The sequence below is a fragment of the Hippocampus bargibanti genome, linkage group LG09 (genome assembly GCF_051943395.1).
Source record: "Hippocampus bargibanti isolate YZ-2025 linkage group LG09, ASM5194339v1, whole genome shotgun sequence".
In the NCBI taxonomy this organism is placed as follows: domain Eukaryota; kingdom Metazoa; phylum Chordata; class Actinopteri; order Syngnathiformes; family Syngnathidae; genus Hippocampus; species Hippocampus bargibanti.
Genome location: NC_142742.1, coordinates 13,502,501 through 13,518,763, shown reverse-complemented (window position 1 = coordinate 13,518,763; position 16,263 = coordinate 13,502,501). Strand labels below are relative to the sequence as shown.

General features: G+C 39.3%; 1 protein-coding gene across 2 annotated transcripts in view; it reads right to left on the bottom strand.

The window, feature by feature from the left end:
• Positions 1 to 8,187: 8,187 nt before the first annotated feature.
• pkdccb (protein kinase domain containing, cytoplasmic b) overlaps positions 8,188 to 16,263 on the bottom strand; it is a 20,548-nt gene continuing 12,472 nt past the window's right edge. Inside the window, exons 6-7 of one of the 2 annotated variants that reach the window (XM_089005010.1) lie at positions 11,916 to 12,092; positions 8,188 to 11,397 (exon numbers count right to left, since the gene is read on the bottom strand). In XM_089005010.1, coding sequence (XP_088861136.1) covers positions 11,333 to 11,397; positions 11,916 to 12,092 — 242 coding nt within the window. In that variant the 3' untranslated portion in view covers positions 8,188 to 11,332. Of the gene's footprint in view, positions 11,475 to 11,915; positions 12,093 to 16,263 lie in introns of both variants that reach the window. The other variant, XM_089005009.1, reaches the window with a different exon arrangement.

The following is a 16,263-nucleotide window of genomic DNA, read 5'->3' as shown; positions in this document are numbered from 1 at the left end:
TATGATTGGCCACAAATATCAGTTTTTTTGTGATTCAATATGTTTTTTTCTTGATTGGTTTCACTTGTGTGCACAAACTTGAGATATGAGCGCTGTGGCCAAGTATGTAGAACACACAAGTAATTTGTCTTCGGTAGAACACGCTGCACTAGTATCATGATAAAAAAGACATGACGAATAATGGAGGACACTAATAAAGGCTAATCTAATCTAGTATAATCGAATTCCTTAATCTAAATGGTACTTCTCTGGAACAACTGTGAGACAATGTGCAAAGTATCAAGCAGACAGTTGTTCAAGTTAGTACACAACTGCAGCTACAATGATTATAACGGGATGCTGTTCTGCAGGGTTGTGCAACATTACAAAGAGGCACTATACAGTTATATTTGGGGGACTGTTTATAGGAGTGACGTGCGGTGAGGTTCATGACTGGTGAGGCACTGACGTCATCAATGACATCACCGCTCGTCTCTACTTAGTATTTGAACGGTAAATGTGAAAATTCAGCGATTTTGAAAAAAATCCTAAAACGGTGAAGTTAAATGGACAAGAACTTTAAAGTACAAATCACTAAATACATCTAACTGTTTAATTTATTTTTTCATTTGATATTTCCTTGACAGCTTTCCATGATGACAGGTGAGGCACTGCCTCGCCTGCCTCCACTGACTGCACGTCACTGGTTTAGAGAGTTAAAGGCTTGGGGGACGAATCTGTTTAAATGTCTGCTGGATTTTGTGTGCATGGATCGGTATTTGGTAGTGCCTACCTGAATCAATCTTGGGAATCGCTGGAAAAGGTGGTGGGTAGGGTGTGGAGGGTCCAGTCGGATTTTCCACGCTCTTGTCTTGATTCTCGCAGTGTGCAAGTCCTCGGGAGTGGGTAGGGCGGTGCAAAGGATTTTTTTTCGTTGAGCTAACTTTCTCTTCAAGTCAGATTTTGTCAATTTTTGTGGTGGCCCCGAACAAAACTGTGATGGACGAACACAGAATTGTTCGAAGACTGCCATGTACAAATGTCGTCGCACCTTCTGTGGCAGGCCGAGCTTCTTCAGCAGCCTCAGGAAGTACATCCTCTGTTGGGCCTCGGGTTGTGTCATTTCATGATTTGTGGCGCAAAAACATCTTCAATAGAAGTAATGTATTTATGTGTGCAATAGGTTATTAGTCAACATTTGAAAAGAAATCCATTAGCTCATGTAATTCTGCAAAAGTAATGACATCATAAACAGTGTGCGCAAGTACTCTTTGAAATCTAATTTTCCGTGGATTCACTAGTGAACAATAATTTTCTGTTATTAAAAATTCAGATAGTCATACTTTGATTTAGGACTTTATTTCATTCCATAACCATGCTTTACTTAAAATTTTATGTAACTAAAATCCTCTCAGCCCAATAAAATGAAAAGTAAACTTTACTCAATTTATGTAATTAAGGTACTTTATCCAAACTACATGGTTTACATTCACATTCAAAGTGGCTCTAAATTGTTAAACTTATGGAGTAAATTCATACATAAAAGAAGTTTCCATTGGTTGCATAAGGTACTTGAACTGTATTATGTGTGAGCAGTGCAAATTTCCTTTTATTTAAGACAGGAAAAACTTTACCGACATATTTATCTGGGCTGCATGGTGATCGTGACTAATTGTGTATAACCCACAGGGTGACCTTTTTTTAGCAGCAAAAATAAAGATCACTTAGGGGAAAAAAATCTAATTTGTCATAACCCAGGCTGTTAGTTGATTCCGGCCTTATTTCTCCTTTCTTCAATCTATTACTCGATGGTGCTTTCTACTATCTTTGTGACTCTTTTGTTTCCTGTACAGGATAGTTGTCCATGTTAAGTGCTTAGTTACAGCTTCAGCTGTTGTTAAAGCGCTAAAGAAATCAATATGTGTTGTATTGTATATAATTATTGGGTAAAATTTACAAGATTTTAATGAATAATATTTATCACTCTAAATTTGACGTTATTGTCCTGGGTAATATTGACCACTTTCCTAAATCATATTTTTTCACTGGTTCCTGGCCAATGTCACTGGATACGATACACTGCCGTTACCCCTTTCCGAGGGCAATGTGGGTTTCATGGCAGGCATCAACCTTTGCACTGGGGTTAACTTTGGGGCTTTTAGAAATGATCCAACCACCACTCACACCACTACGCAAGGCAGAGAAATGTCTCATCACACTCTGCTTGTCCGTTGCTCACAGCCTCCTTCGGGGCCTGGTAAAGCCATTATAGCTTTAAAAGAGATTGTATCGGCTCCAGGCAGACTGACAAATAGTTAGTTAGATATACAGACAATGACCTGCATGTGCACTTAGAGGCGGCTGTGCTTGCAGGGTCAGGGTGGACACACACACGCACGCACACACACACACACACACACACACACACACACACACACACACACACACACACACACACACACACACACACACACACACACACACACACACACACACACACACACACACACACACACACACACACACACACACACACACACACACACACACACACACACACACACACACGCCCAGCTGTTCTACAGAGGCTCTCAGGTGTGACCAGCCTGCCTCCAGACAGGCAAGGAATTGTTCGGTAAGACCTGACTTGAGTGAATATCTGTTCTATCTCTCCTCTCACACGGTCGCAAGCCCCTTCGACACAAGCCAGATCTTCTTTCCTCGGAGGACTGTACCAGCTTTGAGTGCATATTTTTAACGTGACCCAGTGTTAAAGCATTTGCCAAAGATTTGCCTAACACATCATTTCTCCCCACAGCTGTGTTTGAAATATTTTCATGAATAACTTTGCGCTGGAATCAAAGAATGTAGACTGAGCACATGTGCATTGCAATGAGGTTTAGAGGGAGGATGTTGGAGGCTTTGCTGCTTTGCTCAGTCAAGCATCTTTCACCCTGAACCAACAATGGCCTGTTTTATACAACGAGAAAAGCTGTCATTTTTCAGCCATTGGGCTTTTCTACATGAAGGGGATTAAGACCATACACTTATCAATTTTCTTCATGAAAGGGGCAGCCATCGGTCATCCGTAAGACTTTGGCTTTGGAACGAGAGGGTGACGGATTAAGAAACGCTGCATAAAAATATACTGTAAATGCCTGTTAGTACTTGTTGGACAGATGCTTGCCTTTTCCTGGGTACTGTTGAGGTACTCTTGAGCAAAGCACCGTACCAAAGCCATCAAGCTCAAGAGGTGGCACACCGTTTGTAGTCCCTTTGATTCTGGCATCTCTTTTTGCGTGCTTGCGTGTGTGTGATTTGGTTCTATGGTTGTGGTATTCAAAATATATGGCAGTCTGTATATTAAATTTACCCGGAAGGGATCTTATCCCATTCACTGCCATTCCCGACTTTATTCGGGAATTGGAAAATGAGATGCAAATGAAAGACCTTATAATGCTCAGGAAAGTCCTAAGCATGAAGCAGGCTTCTGATTGGCTGCCGTGTCGAGTATGCAAATTGCCAAACGAACCGTTTTGTTTTCTACAGTGTTCGGTATTCGGTAAAATTTTAACCTGGATCCATTCACAAAATGGTTCGTACAGCCAACAACCACACACGATATCACCATTGTACTAAAACGCGAATACTTGAATTCATCAAAACCGAAAAGGAAAGGCATACACTTACAAGACAATTTAATTTAATTTAAACCAGATTCTTTTTTTTACAGACAGTGTATTTTAGGTGTTCGACTACCTGACATGTTTCAACATGTCAGGTAATCGAGCACCTAAAATACACTGTCTGTAAGAAAATAATCTGGTTTAAATTAGATGTCAAGTAGACAGGATGAACATAATACAATTACAAAACATTGATCGCACTCACTGACAACTGTTGTGTTTACTTGGGTATCGGCCTCCCGCAAGTTCGCAGCCGATCATGTAATTGGCCTGCTTCCGGGAAAGTCCGAAAGCAGAAAGCAGGCTTCTGATTGGCTGCCGTGTCGAGTATGCAAATTGCCAAACGAACCGAAATTTCCAAAACAAACGAAGATTTCAAAAAAAAAAAAATGTATTCCGATTTCGAAATCTTCATTCAAACGTTTGCTTTATTCAATAAAGCAAAGTTTGATTTGAAAAAAAAATATTTCCGTTTTTTTTCTTGGAAAAGTTGTCGGCCACCCGCGTGTAGACGTTCTGTAAGTTGTACGCCCGACGTAAAAGTTGCACGCCCCGGGCATCGGGGCAGACGTTGTTTCAGACACTGATAAAGTGCATCTTCTTCTTTTCCTTTGGGCTTTTCCTTGCAGGGGTCGCCACAGCGAATCAGTGTGCTCCATCTTCAGAGGTTTGATTTATATGTTTGTTTTGGTCATGCTTTTACGTCAGATGCCCTTGCGGACACATAAAGTGCATACAGAGAAAAAAAAGGACAGTTTCGAGTTTTCGATTAACTTCATGTGCAGTTCTGTGGAATGAAGAATGAGGTAGGAGTACCCGAAGAAAACCGAGCGCAAGTGCTGGAAGAAAATTCTAATTCCACACAGGAAGTCTAGCTTCAAACTCCAATCCTCAGAATCACGCGGTAGACAACCCCCGAAGCTAGAAATTTCCCTGGGCCAACTTTATGTCCCAATTCTGTGTCTGTCTCAAAACACTATCAGTGTAAAAAATGGGATGGATATAAAGCTACATTTCAGGGATAAATGTGTGAAATATTGACAGGTTTACACTCATTATGTGGTCAGACCGAATGGGAGCTGAGTGTTTCTGGCTATTTTCTGATGATAACCATAAATAGTCAATGTCGTTGAGACGGTGAGGCGGATTGCTATGTGAAGTGTTGGGAAAATGTAACTTTTCCCACTTGACCTGGTTTTCACTGGGCCTTGTGTAAAAATACAAAGGTGGAAATATTGGAGGTCTTCCGTTGTGACAGTATTTGTGTGAGAAAGAGGCTTAGGATACTATGATATCACTAGGTTGTAATATCACTACGACGACATCTTCCCTGCATTCCATGTTGGTGTCATTTATACAGAACAACGTCATGGGAGGGTGGTGGGGTTACACACAGTGTGTAATGATCTAATGTTACAATGTTAAACGTGCATAAGCGGCTCTAATGTCCCCTCTTGAACATTCACACAAGTACACAAACGATGCAAACACCCACGCATGCACGCATCCACACACATGCAACTCTTCCCTAAAATTGCTGATGGTTTGTTTTCATGAACGCATATTATTTCCAGATGGAGGTCATGAATAAAACTCGACGGAAAAAAAGTAAGGTGAAACTAGAAACCTAAAAAAACAGAAGCGGAGGTCTTCGGCATTGAGAAAAAAACAGACTTTCTCCTCCTTCTCTTTCTTTGAACATTATAAAAGAGCTTGTCAATTACACAGTGAAAAAAATACAGAGGAACACTGTGCCACACACAAACAGTACTACCATGTTCTGATGAATGTATTTGACCGCTGAGCAAAACTGAAAACTTCCACAGTATAAAAGCGACTTTCATATCAAAACAGAGAAAGGCTTGAAGCCGCTGAAGCGTAAAAGCCCCGCGCAACTAAATAAACACCGCTAGGAGAAAATGGAAAACTTAAACTGATTCAACAGGGAATGTAAAAACAAGTCTCCTTTAAAGCCCAAACCAGACTAAGAGTTTACGGAGTCGGGGAAAAGTAGTGTATCGCTAATACAGTGTATAGATTATCGTTTTTTGAATTAACTTATTAACTCATTCACTGCCTGACATGTTCAAAAATGTGTCCACTCCAGTGCCAGGGTTTTTGTCATTGTCACTTGAATTCCTGAACCCACAGAATATTGAGTTTTAGGACTACATAACTATTAAATATAGTGTAAGAAACCTTAGACCCTCTTCTTTCATCAGAAAAAAAGAGTTAATTCCTAAATTATATGGGCCTGCAGTTATATGAGCTTGAAATGAGGGTGGCTGTCCAAAATACAATGCAATACATACATCTTGGTTTATATAGCACTTTAACAACAGCTGAAGCTGGAAGAAAGCGTTAACATGGAAAAACGGGAAATGCTGCCCTCTTATGGAAAAGAAAAAACATGGCCAGAGGCAATGGCCAGCGATTTATCGGCACCCAAGCATGGAAAAAAAAAACACATTCGTCATATTTTTAATTCACGACTAAATTAGTGAATGGCAGTGAATAAGTGAAAGGAAGAAAGGAAGGAAGACAAGGACAGGATGATGCTTATGAAGGAATGCAGTAAGGATATCCTCATGAAGAAAAAAAAAGACAAATTGATAGTTTGAATGAAAGCCTTCTTTTAGAACCACTTTTAGTCCAACGTTAACTTGTATATTATTTTGGTCATTCCCTAATAAAAATTGCTCCATATGGGACAAATATGTAAGTGTGCAGCATGCACACAAAGATGGAACATTCATTCAGTTGGTCCCAAAAGAACAGACAAATCAAACCAGATGGCAGAAATGTTCTTCTTTTCACTGATGTGAAGGAGGATGAACTGCAGCTGCACACTTCCTTAAATCACCTCTGATTACTGGAAAATATATCAGCGTGCTTTGTTTTTGTTAGTTTTTTTTAAATACTACACATTTCTCTGAGAACACAAAGTGAAAACGATCAGAGATGCCTGGTCAGCTCGCCTCACTGCCATTTTAAATGTATGCTTCTAGTATCAATTAGGTACGCTAGTGAAAAATACTTTCTTATCATTATGGTGATCATAATGACGATATTTTTTCAATTGTTGTTCAGTGTTGATTTAAACTATGCGTCCTCTGTGTAAAATAAAACAAACAATAGCATCGCAGCTCTTTTGAAGTCTTACTTAAAGGCCAACTGTGATTTAATTTCTGAAATTCCCAAATGAAATTGATGTCATCAATATAGTAATGTGACAATGGACAAACTAAAATAAAACATAAAAAATAGTTTTGTATTTCATTCATAAATTTGACATAGTAATCGTTTTCCTGAAGTGAAAACCTGTCGATCGGTATAACCGCAAGTGTCATCTCAATAAAAAAACAAAATGCCATCGCTTAGTATAGAAAGTGGACAAAGCCAGTCTGAAATTGATTCAGAAAGCGATTTTTAAACTTGTCCATGGGAATCCAGGTGTTTGAAGAGTTGGAAGAAGAGGAGGCTTTTGGCAACATTTATGTTGGACCCGATCTGTACGAGCCAGATGCTCGGGATGTGGAAAATGCTGTGCCCAAACGAATGAACGTGAAGAGTGGAGATGCAACCCATCACATTTGGAAGATTGAAAAGCTACGTAATCTGTGATTATTAGTCTTGCATTATTGTTTGCGATTCATCGTGGGTTCTGTGTCCTATATTGTCATTGGATTGGATTAGCCTTTATTATCACAGAAGCAAGTGATGAAAGGAAGAGGAAATGAAAGGAAGAAGTAGAAAAAGACAATATGTACAGGACCGCCTGTAAAGGCAGACACTCTCGCGGCGCCATCTTGAATTCAAAACAACAAAAAATAACTAAATAACAAATACCATGACACAACACAAAAGACAAGTCATTAAATCTTAAGGACTTTCTGCACCCTATTTGTTGGATGAAGCAGTTCTAGATGAAAGGAAAGGATAAATGGGTCCTTTTCACCAGTGGATCAGGGACGTTATGGTGAAATATGCACGTCTGTTACGAGCTAAGTGTTGAATGCAAACACGAAGCTGAGGCATCCATTGACGAAAAGAGACTGTTTCACATCTGTCCCACATAAATCCACTTGAATTCCAAGCCGCGACAGTTCCAAATACACATTGCTAAGGGATCGGTCGTTCTCTGTTGCATTGTCGGCCATCTTATTTATAACTGTCTTCATGTACAGTCAGTGAGAGATGTTAGGATTTTGCGGGGATCATAATTGAATTTCTTATGAACACATACTTTGTCGTTGTGTCATGTCTTTGCTACTAAATCCAACGTTCCTCTTCTCTTTGCACATTCCAAGGAGACAAGAACATGTATAACAATGCTACTATTAAGGGATGAGGGCTTTCCAAAAACAAAACAAAAACAAGTCAGACAAGCCTATCTTACGTTCCCTATCTCAACCGTCAACATCTCAGACAAACGAATGCCGAGCACATGATGATTGAAAACCATCTGTAGTTTTATTATGCCATGTAAAGTCGTCAGCGAATTAAGCTTTATGTGCCACATTGTGCTTAATAGCTGCTGGCTAGTTTGTTGTGCATTGTTTAAATAATTAGCCAGTTTTTTTCACTGCTTAAAAAGCAAGCAACAGTTTTCCACCTCATATTTTTATCTTCATTATTTGTTGTCGCAATGACTGAAAATTTCCTCGGTCTCCAGTAATTTCACGCAACCAGTCAGTCTCATTCGTTAAAATATGTTGATCCAGTTTTCTTTCTTTTTTTTTAATCGAATCAAAGCCTGCTTATCTTAATGTTAATCTGACTATTCAACTTCCTTTGTCCAGACATCCGGGGACCAAAGTGGAGCCAACAGAACCCTTTGACCTTCCCACTGACACCACTATAAAAGTGTAATTTGTGGACTAGACGGACCTTTTTCACTTCAGTAAAAATTGTGTTTTATTATTTCAAAATAATCTGTTTAAATTGTTTGGAATCTACTGATGTGAGTCTAGAATGTTTAAACTCCAGCAAACCTTGCCCTTATCTCAACCTCAACCCCATTCTTGTGCAAACACTGTGTCTTTGCCTTCCAGTAACTCTCTCACCCCATGAGAAAGAGGCAGTAGGTGTGCTCATTTACATTAGTATTAATTAAGGCCCATAATGAGCTCAGCATGACGCGGCATTTCAATGCATTCCTTAAGCATTGTGCAAAATCTGCTGAGCTCCGGAACTTTGCGGGCCAAACACATTCAAGATTGGGGCATGAAAAAGAAACACACAAATTAAACTTCAATAGAGCCCCCCAAACACAAGCACGTGCGCACACACAAACACAGGTGCTACTTATTGTTAAATCTCATAAAATAAAGAAAAAAAATGAGCACAGATGCAATTTAAGTACAAATTTATAAAATAAAACCCAGCAGTTACATTTGATGCAGTATAAAAAAAAATCCAAGTGATTCATTTTCCATTGAAAATAATGGTTTCACCCACAAGGTGCACATAAAACTCTAAAAGCACAATCGTGTAAGTACAATTACATTTGATCATGACAACCTTGACAAAATAAAGGTACTCATTGATAAAACACTGTAAAAATAGAATGATTTGAAATGATTATGCTGTAAAAAGTGGTATTTTACAGCAGGTTGTATTTAGCAGAAAAAAAACAAGTTCAATATGTTCAGAATTTTGAGACAGCCACGTCATAGCTGAAAAATGCTACAAACTGAATTACGCGGAAAAACAAAAAAAAAATCATGTTGGCGCAATGTTGGCACAAAGCGCATTACATGCATAAAACTACATCCATTATAGTCGCATATCACACAGGTCTTTAAATTAGTGCTTCTGTAAAGGAAAAAAATAGATACTCTATTTAAGGTGTTTCTTTACAAAGTGAAATTGGCAACTCAAGGTCTGTCATTTATATTATTTCATTTATTTATATTTGTAATGCTATTAAAAAATCACTAGGCTGTTTTCATAAGGGGAGTAAAACAACAGTTCCTTTACAAAAGCACCCAAAAAAGTACTCATGTGAACCGACAAAAATGTTGCAATGTGCATGCCAGGGCAGCAGTTGATGACATCACATTGTTGACATACTTAATGCACACCCGCTGAATGAATGAATAATGCAGTCAATATATGCTTTGTGGAAAATGGCATAAATGTTATAACATCATTTTAGTCCACAAATACTTCACAATGATGTTTTCTATTTTTACAGTCAACCATTTTCAAGATCACTTAAAAACAACGTTGCATGTAAAACAGTTTTGGAATATTTGAAATTTCAGGCCCAGAAATGTCATTCTCTCAAATGTCTGTTTGATTAGCTTGTTTTGTTTTATTGTAATTAACAGTTAGTGTCGTAACGCTAGTTTAGGTTAACTACTAAAAATCCCATCTTTAACTGCATGTGCTTCCTTGTGCTAACTAGTTTTTTATTCTCTAGACCAGGGGTGTCAAAGTCATTTTTTGCCGCGGGCCACATTGTAGTTATGGTTTCCTCTCGAGGGCCATGATGAATTTGGGGAACCCATTAGAATGTTTAAATCCCTTCAAATATTACATATAGAGCACACAGCAAATTAATGAATAACTCGTTTTCAAATCTGAAGTCAAGAATAATGACTTTTATTGTGGTTGACATCCAAAAATATGAAATTTTGGCTCAGATTTTAGCAATCATCATGGAATTTAACAAGTCTGATTTGCTTTCGCGGGCCGAAAAAATGATGTGGCGGGCCGGATTTGGCCCACGGGCCTTGACTTTGACACCTGTGCTCTAGACTGAGCAATAAATGTCTTGTGTAAGCTTCAAATATTGTGCGCTCACGAGTCGTCATATTAGCTCAAATTGATTTGGTAGATTATAATCAACAACCAACTCTTGTGCCATATGGTGCCTGGCACTTGCTCGGTGTTGCCGTTAGATCTATTCAATAGACTGAGTAATACGTTGCTGATTGGATTTAGTGTTATATGCCAATTTCCTCAAACTGGTGTGAGATCATCATGCTCGGCTAGGCCAATTACTTGCAGAATGTAGGTTTATTTGGAATTTGTTACCAGCTGTAGCCTTTTACGCAAACTAAATGTTGCGCTTCATTCTATCTCCTGCCCAATGCTAAAACAAGCTGGCTGTAGCTTCAAACGCTACATTAGCCAAACAAACAGACATCAACCTCATGTTAAAAGCGCCGTTTTAAAGTTCCTATTCAGATCACAGTGCAGCTAAGCCCCAAAAGCCATGACTAAACACTTAGCACCTCAGCGCATCAGCTTGTGCTTGAATACAAGCTTGTTTTCCTTCCTTGTCCCCTGGCTTTTTGGGCTGATGCCGCGGCTCGACTTCTAACCAACAAGCCCACCACAGGGGAGCTGGCTTCACAACAAGCAGCAAATAAAGTCTAGGTAGCAACATAAAAAAAGGAAAGAAAAGAAAGCACAAGGCTCTCTTTCCTTAATTGTATCTGAAGGGAAATCCCTTGAAGTAGCAGTTGGCAGAGGCGGTGAGTTGGCAGACGCATGAAATGAGTGCAATATGCGTAAGGCCTAGAAATAAGTCACATTTACCCACCTTGGTTGTGAGACAACTCTCCCGCGAAACTGGGGGCGCCGTTGGACGCAGCGGGACCCGCTTAATTTTAACGCAACGTGTCGCTTTTTTGCTTCACATCATTGGGAGCACATCAGTTCGCTGCATACAGTTTTTGATATAAGTCCCATCCATGCGTACCATTTACACGGCGGCGATCTGCTTCACATACACATCAGACGTTTCATCAGGCACCAGAAGACTGAAGCTACTTCTGAAAGTAGCCAATGGCCTACCTGTGAATAGGAAATAAATATTTATTTCCGGTATTCTTTGTATTTTTAAAGCATGTCATGAAGCTATGCTAAAACAGAATGGTGTGTGGTTTTCGCATAACAATACCATTTGTAAATAAAATATGTAACATGCGTGGCGCAGGAAGTGATTGGAAAACAGAAAATCTAAATGATTCTAATTGAACTGCTTACATGAGCTAAAATGTAAATTATGACCTCTTTCCAACTGACAATTCACACATGGTGAAAGAAGTTTAAAATCATCATTCAAACAATTTACTCTGTTTGCTGAATCGATCAACCTTGTTCAGAAGGCATTTGTGTCTGTAGTATACTTGTCAAATTGATCATCCATTTTTATGAGGTCCTACTTAGTTTTAGTGTTTGGCCACAAGAGTCCAAATGTTAAGATAAATGAAGTGAGCAGGAAACTTGACTGACCTGTCCACGTTTTCTGTCCTGTCAGAGTGAAACTGGTGCACTGTGAGTGCGAGTTGCAGATGTGTGCCGCCTCCGCGGCGCCGTGGACGGACAGCACGCAGCCTTGCTGGCTGTAGGACGGCCAGCAATGGTAGTCTGTGTTCCCTGACGTCGTCATGCCACGCGTCACGTTGTAGTCTGAACACAACATGACAAAGTCTCATGTAAGTCATAAAACAATGTCAGAAACATTAGCTCATGGTGCATTAGTCACTGAGAAATAAAAAAAAAAATCCCCACAAGTATTTGATTGTCTGTCCATCCATTAGTTTTGGGCCTGGTTAGGGTCTCTGGTGAGCTGGAGCTGATCCCGAACAACCATTCACACTTGAGATTATATTTGCACCAGTGGACAAGTCTTCAAAGAACCCAACATGTATGCTTTTGGAACACGGGAAGAAGATGGATTATGGTGAGCAAACTACACAGGAACTCGAGGCATGAGTGAAAACAGAAAAATCAAGTGACATATGTTTTCCATTAGGTGTTAGCATTAGCATTAAGCTAGCAGACTAAAGGCTAAGCTATGTGCTTGCTTTCGGACACAACATGTAATTCTCCTAGTTTTATGTGAAGTTTGACATGAAACTCAAATGAGATGTGCATTCAACATCTTCAGGCATCTTTGTAGTTGATTTTTTTAATGATTGACAAAATCAGAAAAAAATAGCAACAGGAGTTGGCCACCAAAAAGTGGTTGTATACCAGATTTGCACTCTCAAGTAAAAATGCTCGCAAATCAAAGCAATGAATTAGAAAAAAAAAAACAAATGAAAAAAAAAGTTTTTGAATAGATTGTGAAGCCTGTCCATGGACCACCGCTGTAGCAAACTGCAAAAGGACCTACGAAATTACAATGATTACATTACACGTACTTTCTATTTATTCACCATTCTCCATATGAAGATATTTCTTTAATTATATTTTGACACGACGAATGACTTTCAGAAGGACTGCTAAAGATCACGTCACAAACAAATGCGAGTTTATTGTAGTGCTTGCTATGCTGTTTTTTGGTGGTGGGGCTGGACACTTTTGCCTTCCTTTATTCTGTGGTCTGATTGGCCAAAAAAAGACAATGATTTTCACTCAGGGCCATTATGAAAAACAACTGACGTTCTGCAGTTATGGAAAATATGATGTCGAAAATGTTTTACACAGAAATAGCCACCCACACTTGACAGTATTTGCTGTTGTGGCTGTTTACCAAGTGAAAGTGACTTCCTCTCTGCACCAGGAGTGAATTCTTATTTCAGTGACACCGCATGTCATTAATAGCACTTTTTAAAAAAACTTGTATTATATTTAAATTAAATTAAATTGTATTATAATTAAATTTAATTATATTTTACTTTAGGAGTAAAAGCTTCGATGATGGCAGCAGTTTGGCTCGACGAATAGACGAATTAAAAATATATTCATTTCAATGATCGTCCTTCCAGATTAGAAACAGATGGTGTTGACAGTGTTCACTTTTGTAGCGTGCACAAAAGCAAATTACAATCAAAATAAATGCTTGCCTTTGGTCCTTTTTAGTGGCCCCTTTTCACTCCCTTTACTCAACATATCGTTAGCCTACCGCAACTTTTGTAATTGCGCCATGCCTATCCAGAACATCTTGAGCTCTCCTCTCCCAGCGTGCTGTGCCACATTGAACGCATCACCCCCGCTTCGACCCAAACATTTGCCTTACATTAATCATTCTAATTCCTCCAGTCAGGCGGCCTGTCTTAAATCATCTGCTCCACATTAGCCATGAGAAACACACTCACAAACACACACACATGCCTGCACACAGCCACAAGCTGTGTCTGGGGGTTCATAGAGAGGAGACACAAAAACGGTATAGTTGTGTGTGTGTGTGTTGTTAAAGGGGGGGGGGGGGGGGGACACGAGGGTCAGCCTTCTCGGGATGAAGATAGAAGGACAAGAACAAGGAGTCTTCAGAGGATCTTTATTCGGGTGGGGAGAAATGAGGCCTGGTGTGGAGCAAAAAGGTGGTCGACCTCAGCTGTTCGGGCACCAGACACGTATGGATGAAAGCTCCCTTTGTGCTTCACGTTTAGGGCGGGTAACGGCCTAATGCATAGAAAAGCTATCTTCCTTTCCAACGCTTCACTTTAAATGTCGTATTAGCCTCAGCTGGGTCTCTCATCTGTGGGGAATGTACTTTACATCTGTGAGCCATTTCAAAAATAAGACTTATTACCTGTTGACACTCACTCTGTCTCTCTCAAACACATTTCGGTCATACACTGACATCATCCAAGCCCCTTTTTTGCTGCATCTTCACCAGGAAAAGTAGGTATCGATAGCACATCATGAAGCAAAATGGAGCACATTATTTGGCTGCAACAAGCAGATGTGGTGTTGATTAAGTCTCATCTCTGACCACAACTAGAGATTATGGTCAAATCAGGAGAACCCACATACCGACACATTTCCATGAAAGTTTTTTTTTTTTTTTTTTTTTTCGAGAAGTGCAAGTACATTTTTCTAGATTTGTTTTCAAATTTGTTTTGATTCCAAAACCACATTCATTTTTTTCCTGTGTCAAATAACATAATATGTGATATAGTAATACTTATGAATTAAGGGTTGGTTTCAGTAATTAGAGCCTCCCCCCACAATTATTTTTTCGTAAGGCATGGCAAAAATAACCAAATAATTGCAGGATAGTTGGACAACATTGCAAACTCAAATCTCAATACAGTGAGACCTCAACTTACAAACACCTTATCTTACAAACTTTTCGCCTTACAAACGCCAAATTTCTGAAAATTAAACCTTATAATAAGCACTATTTTCATAATACACACCCACCACGGCTGGCGGAGTGATCTTCGGCGGAAGCACACGACCGAACAGCACCAGAGCTTAAGTTACCAACAGTCCTTATGGAAGGTGACTCTCCTTCCATAAGCCATCAACGACCATCAAAAAGGTAAATAAAACTTTATTTTACAGCCCAGTTTATTTCTTTAATCACAGTCCTCATGTAATGTGCCTCTCTTTCCAAACAGCAATTCCCTTTGACCTTCGACCTCCAACACCATTCCATCAAGCCATCAATGACCATCACAAATGTAAATAAAGTGACTTTATGATACAATGCAGTGTATTTCTTTCATTACAATACAATAGCACATTTAATATACATAGAATAAGGTATGTTGTGTGTAGTTTTAAGGCTTATTTAGTTGAAAAGTTTATTTTATGGAAACCCGGGAACAGATTATTCCCATTTTAATGCTTTCCTATGGGATTTTTTTTTTCGATACACATTTTTCGCCTTACACACTCTGTCTGGGAAACAATTAAGTTCGTAAGTTGAGGTCTCACTGTACTAAACTTCAGGTTAGGTTTCTATATCCATACCTATGACAATATTGTCTTTGCAAAGGCAGGATTTTTGATTAAGAACCCTGCTAAAACATTATAATCATTATCCTTATTATTGTAGGATAAAGATCCCAGCCAATCGGCAATCAAAGGAAATTATAATAATGGAGATCAGTAAATACATATTTTAGAGTCTTCAATGTACATAATATGCATTTTTTGTCATGTAGAAGAAAGATGGAGTACCCGGTGATTCAAAATATTGAATCCCAGAATTTCGAGACAGTACACCTTGTTTCTTTATGTTCTTGTTAAAATAATTATAATTAAATAATAGTATTAATAAAAAAGGGGAAAAAAGTATTGAATTGCTACAAGAGTTTTCTGGAGTTAATTTTTTTTTTCTTTCTATGTACGTTTCAACAAGAAAAAGTAGCTTCAGACCAGATTGTGTTCGTGTTCAGTGAAAGTGGCCAACTGGATGTCATGTGACTGCTTGTGACCTTCTCACTTTACGCATAGAAACAACCTGCTCGCTCCACTTTCCCACAGCTTACCCTGTTATTTCAAAAAACCCAACTGAGCCCTCATATTAAGTCACTTCAGACAACTGTGGTGAAAAAAACTCCCACACAAAAATGTGCAATAATATACACATTTTTGAGTCTCGCTTATCGCACTCCTAATCAACCATGCGGAGGCTTGACTTGTGACACCTTCCTGCGAAGCTGAAACATTCCCTGCTGGCTGTTAGCTTCGGCGCCCGTGTCCTCTTTCCCCTCAATCGGCAATTAAATTCACAAAGAGCTGCTATATAAACAGTCCGGCATCTGGGGGGGTGGGGGGGGGGGGGTGGAAAAAAAATCTCACCACAGGAACGTCGCCAGTCTTTCTGTTATTAATATTTCATAGACTGCAAGGAAGGAGGGCTTGCATTAGAATTCCGAAATGTTTACAGTTAGAGGAT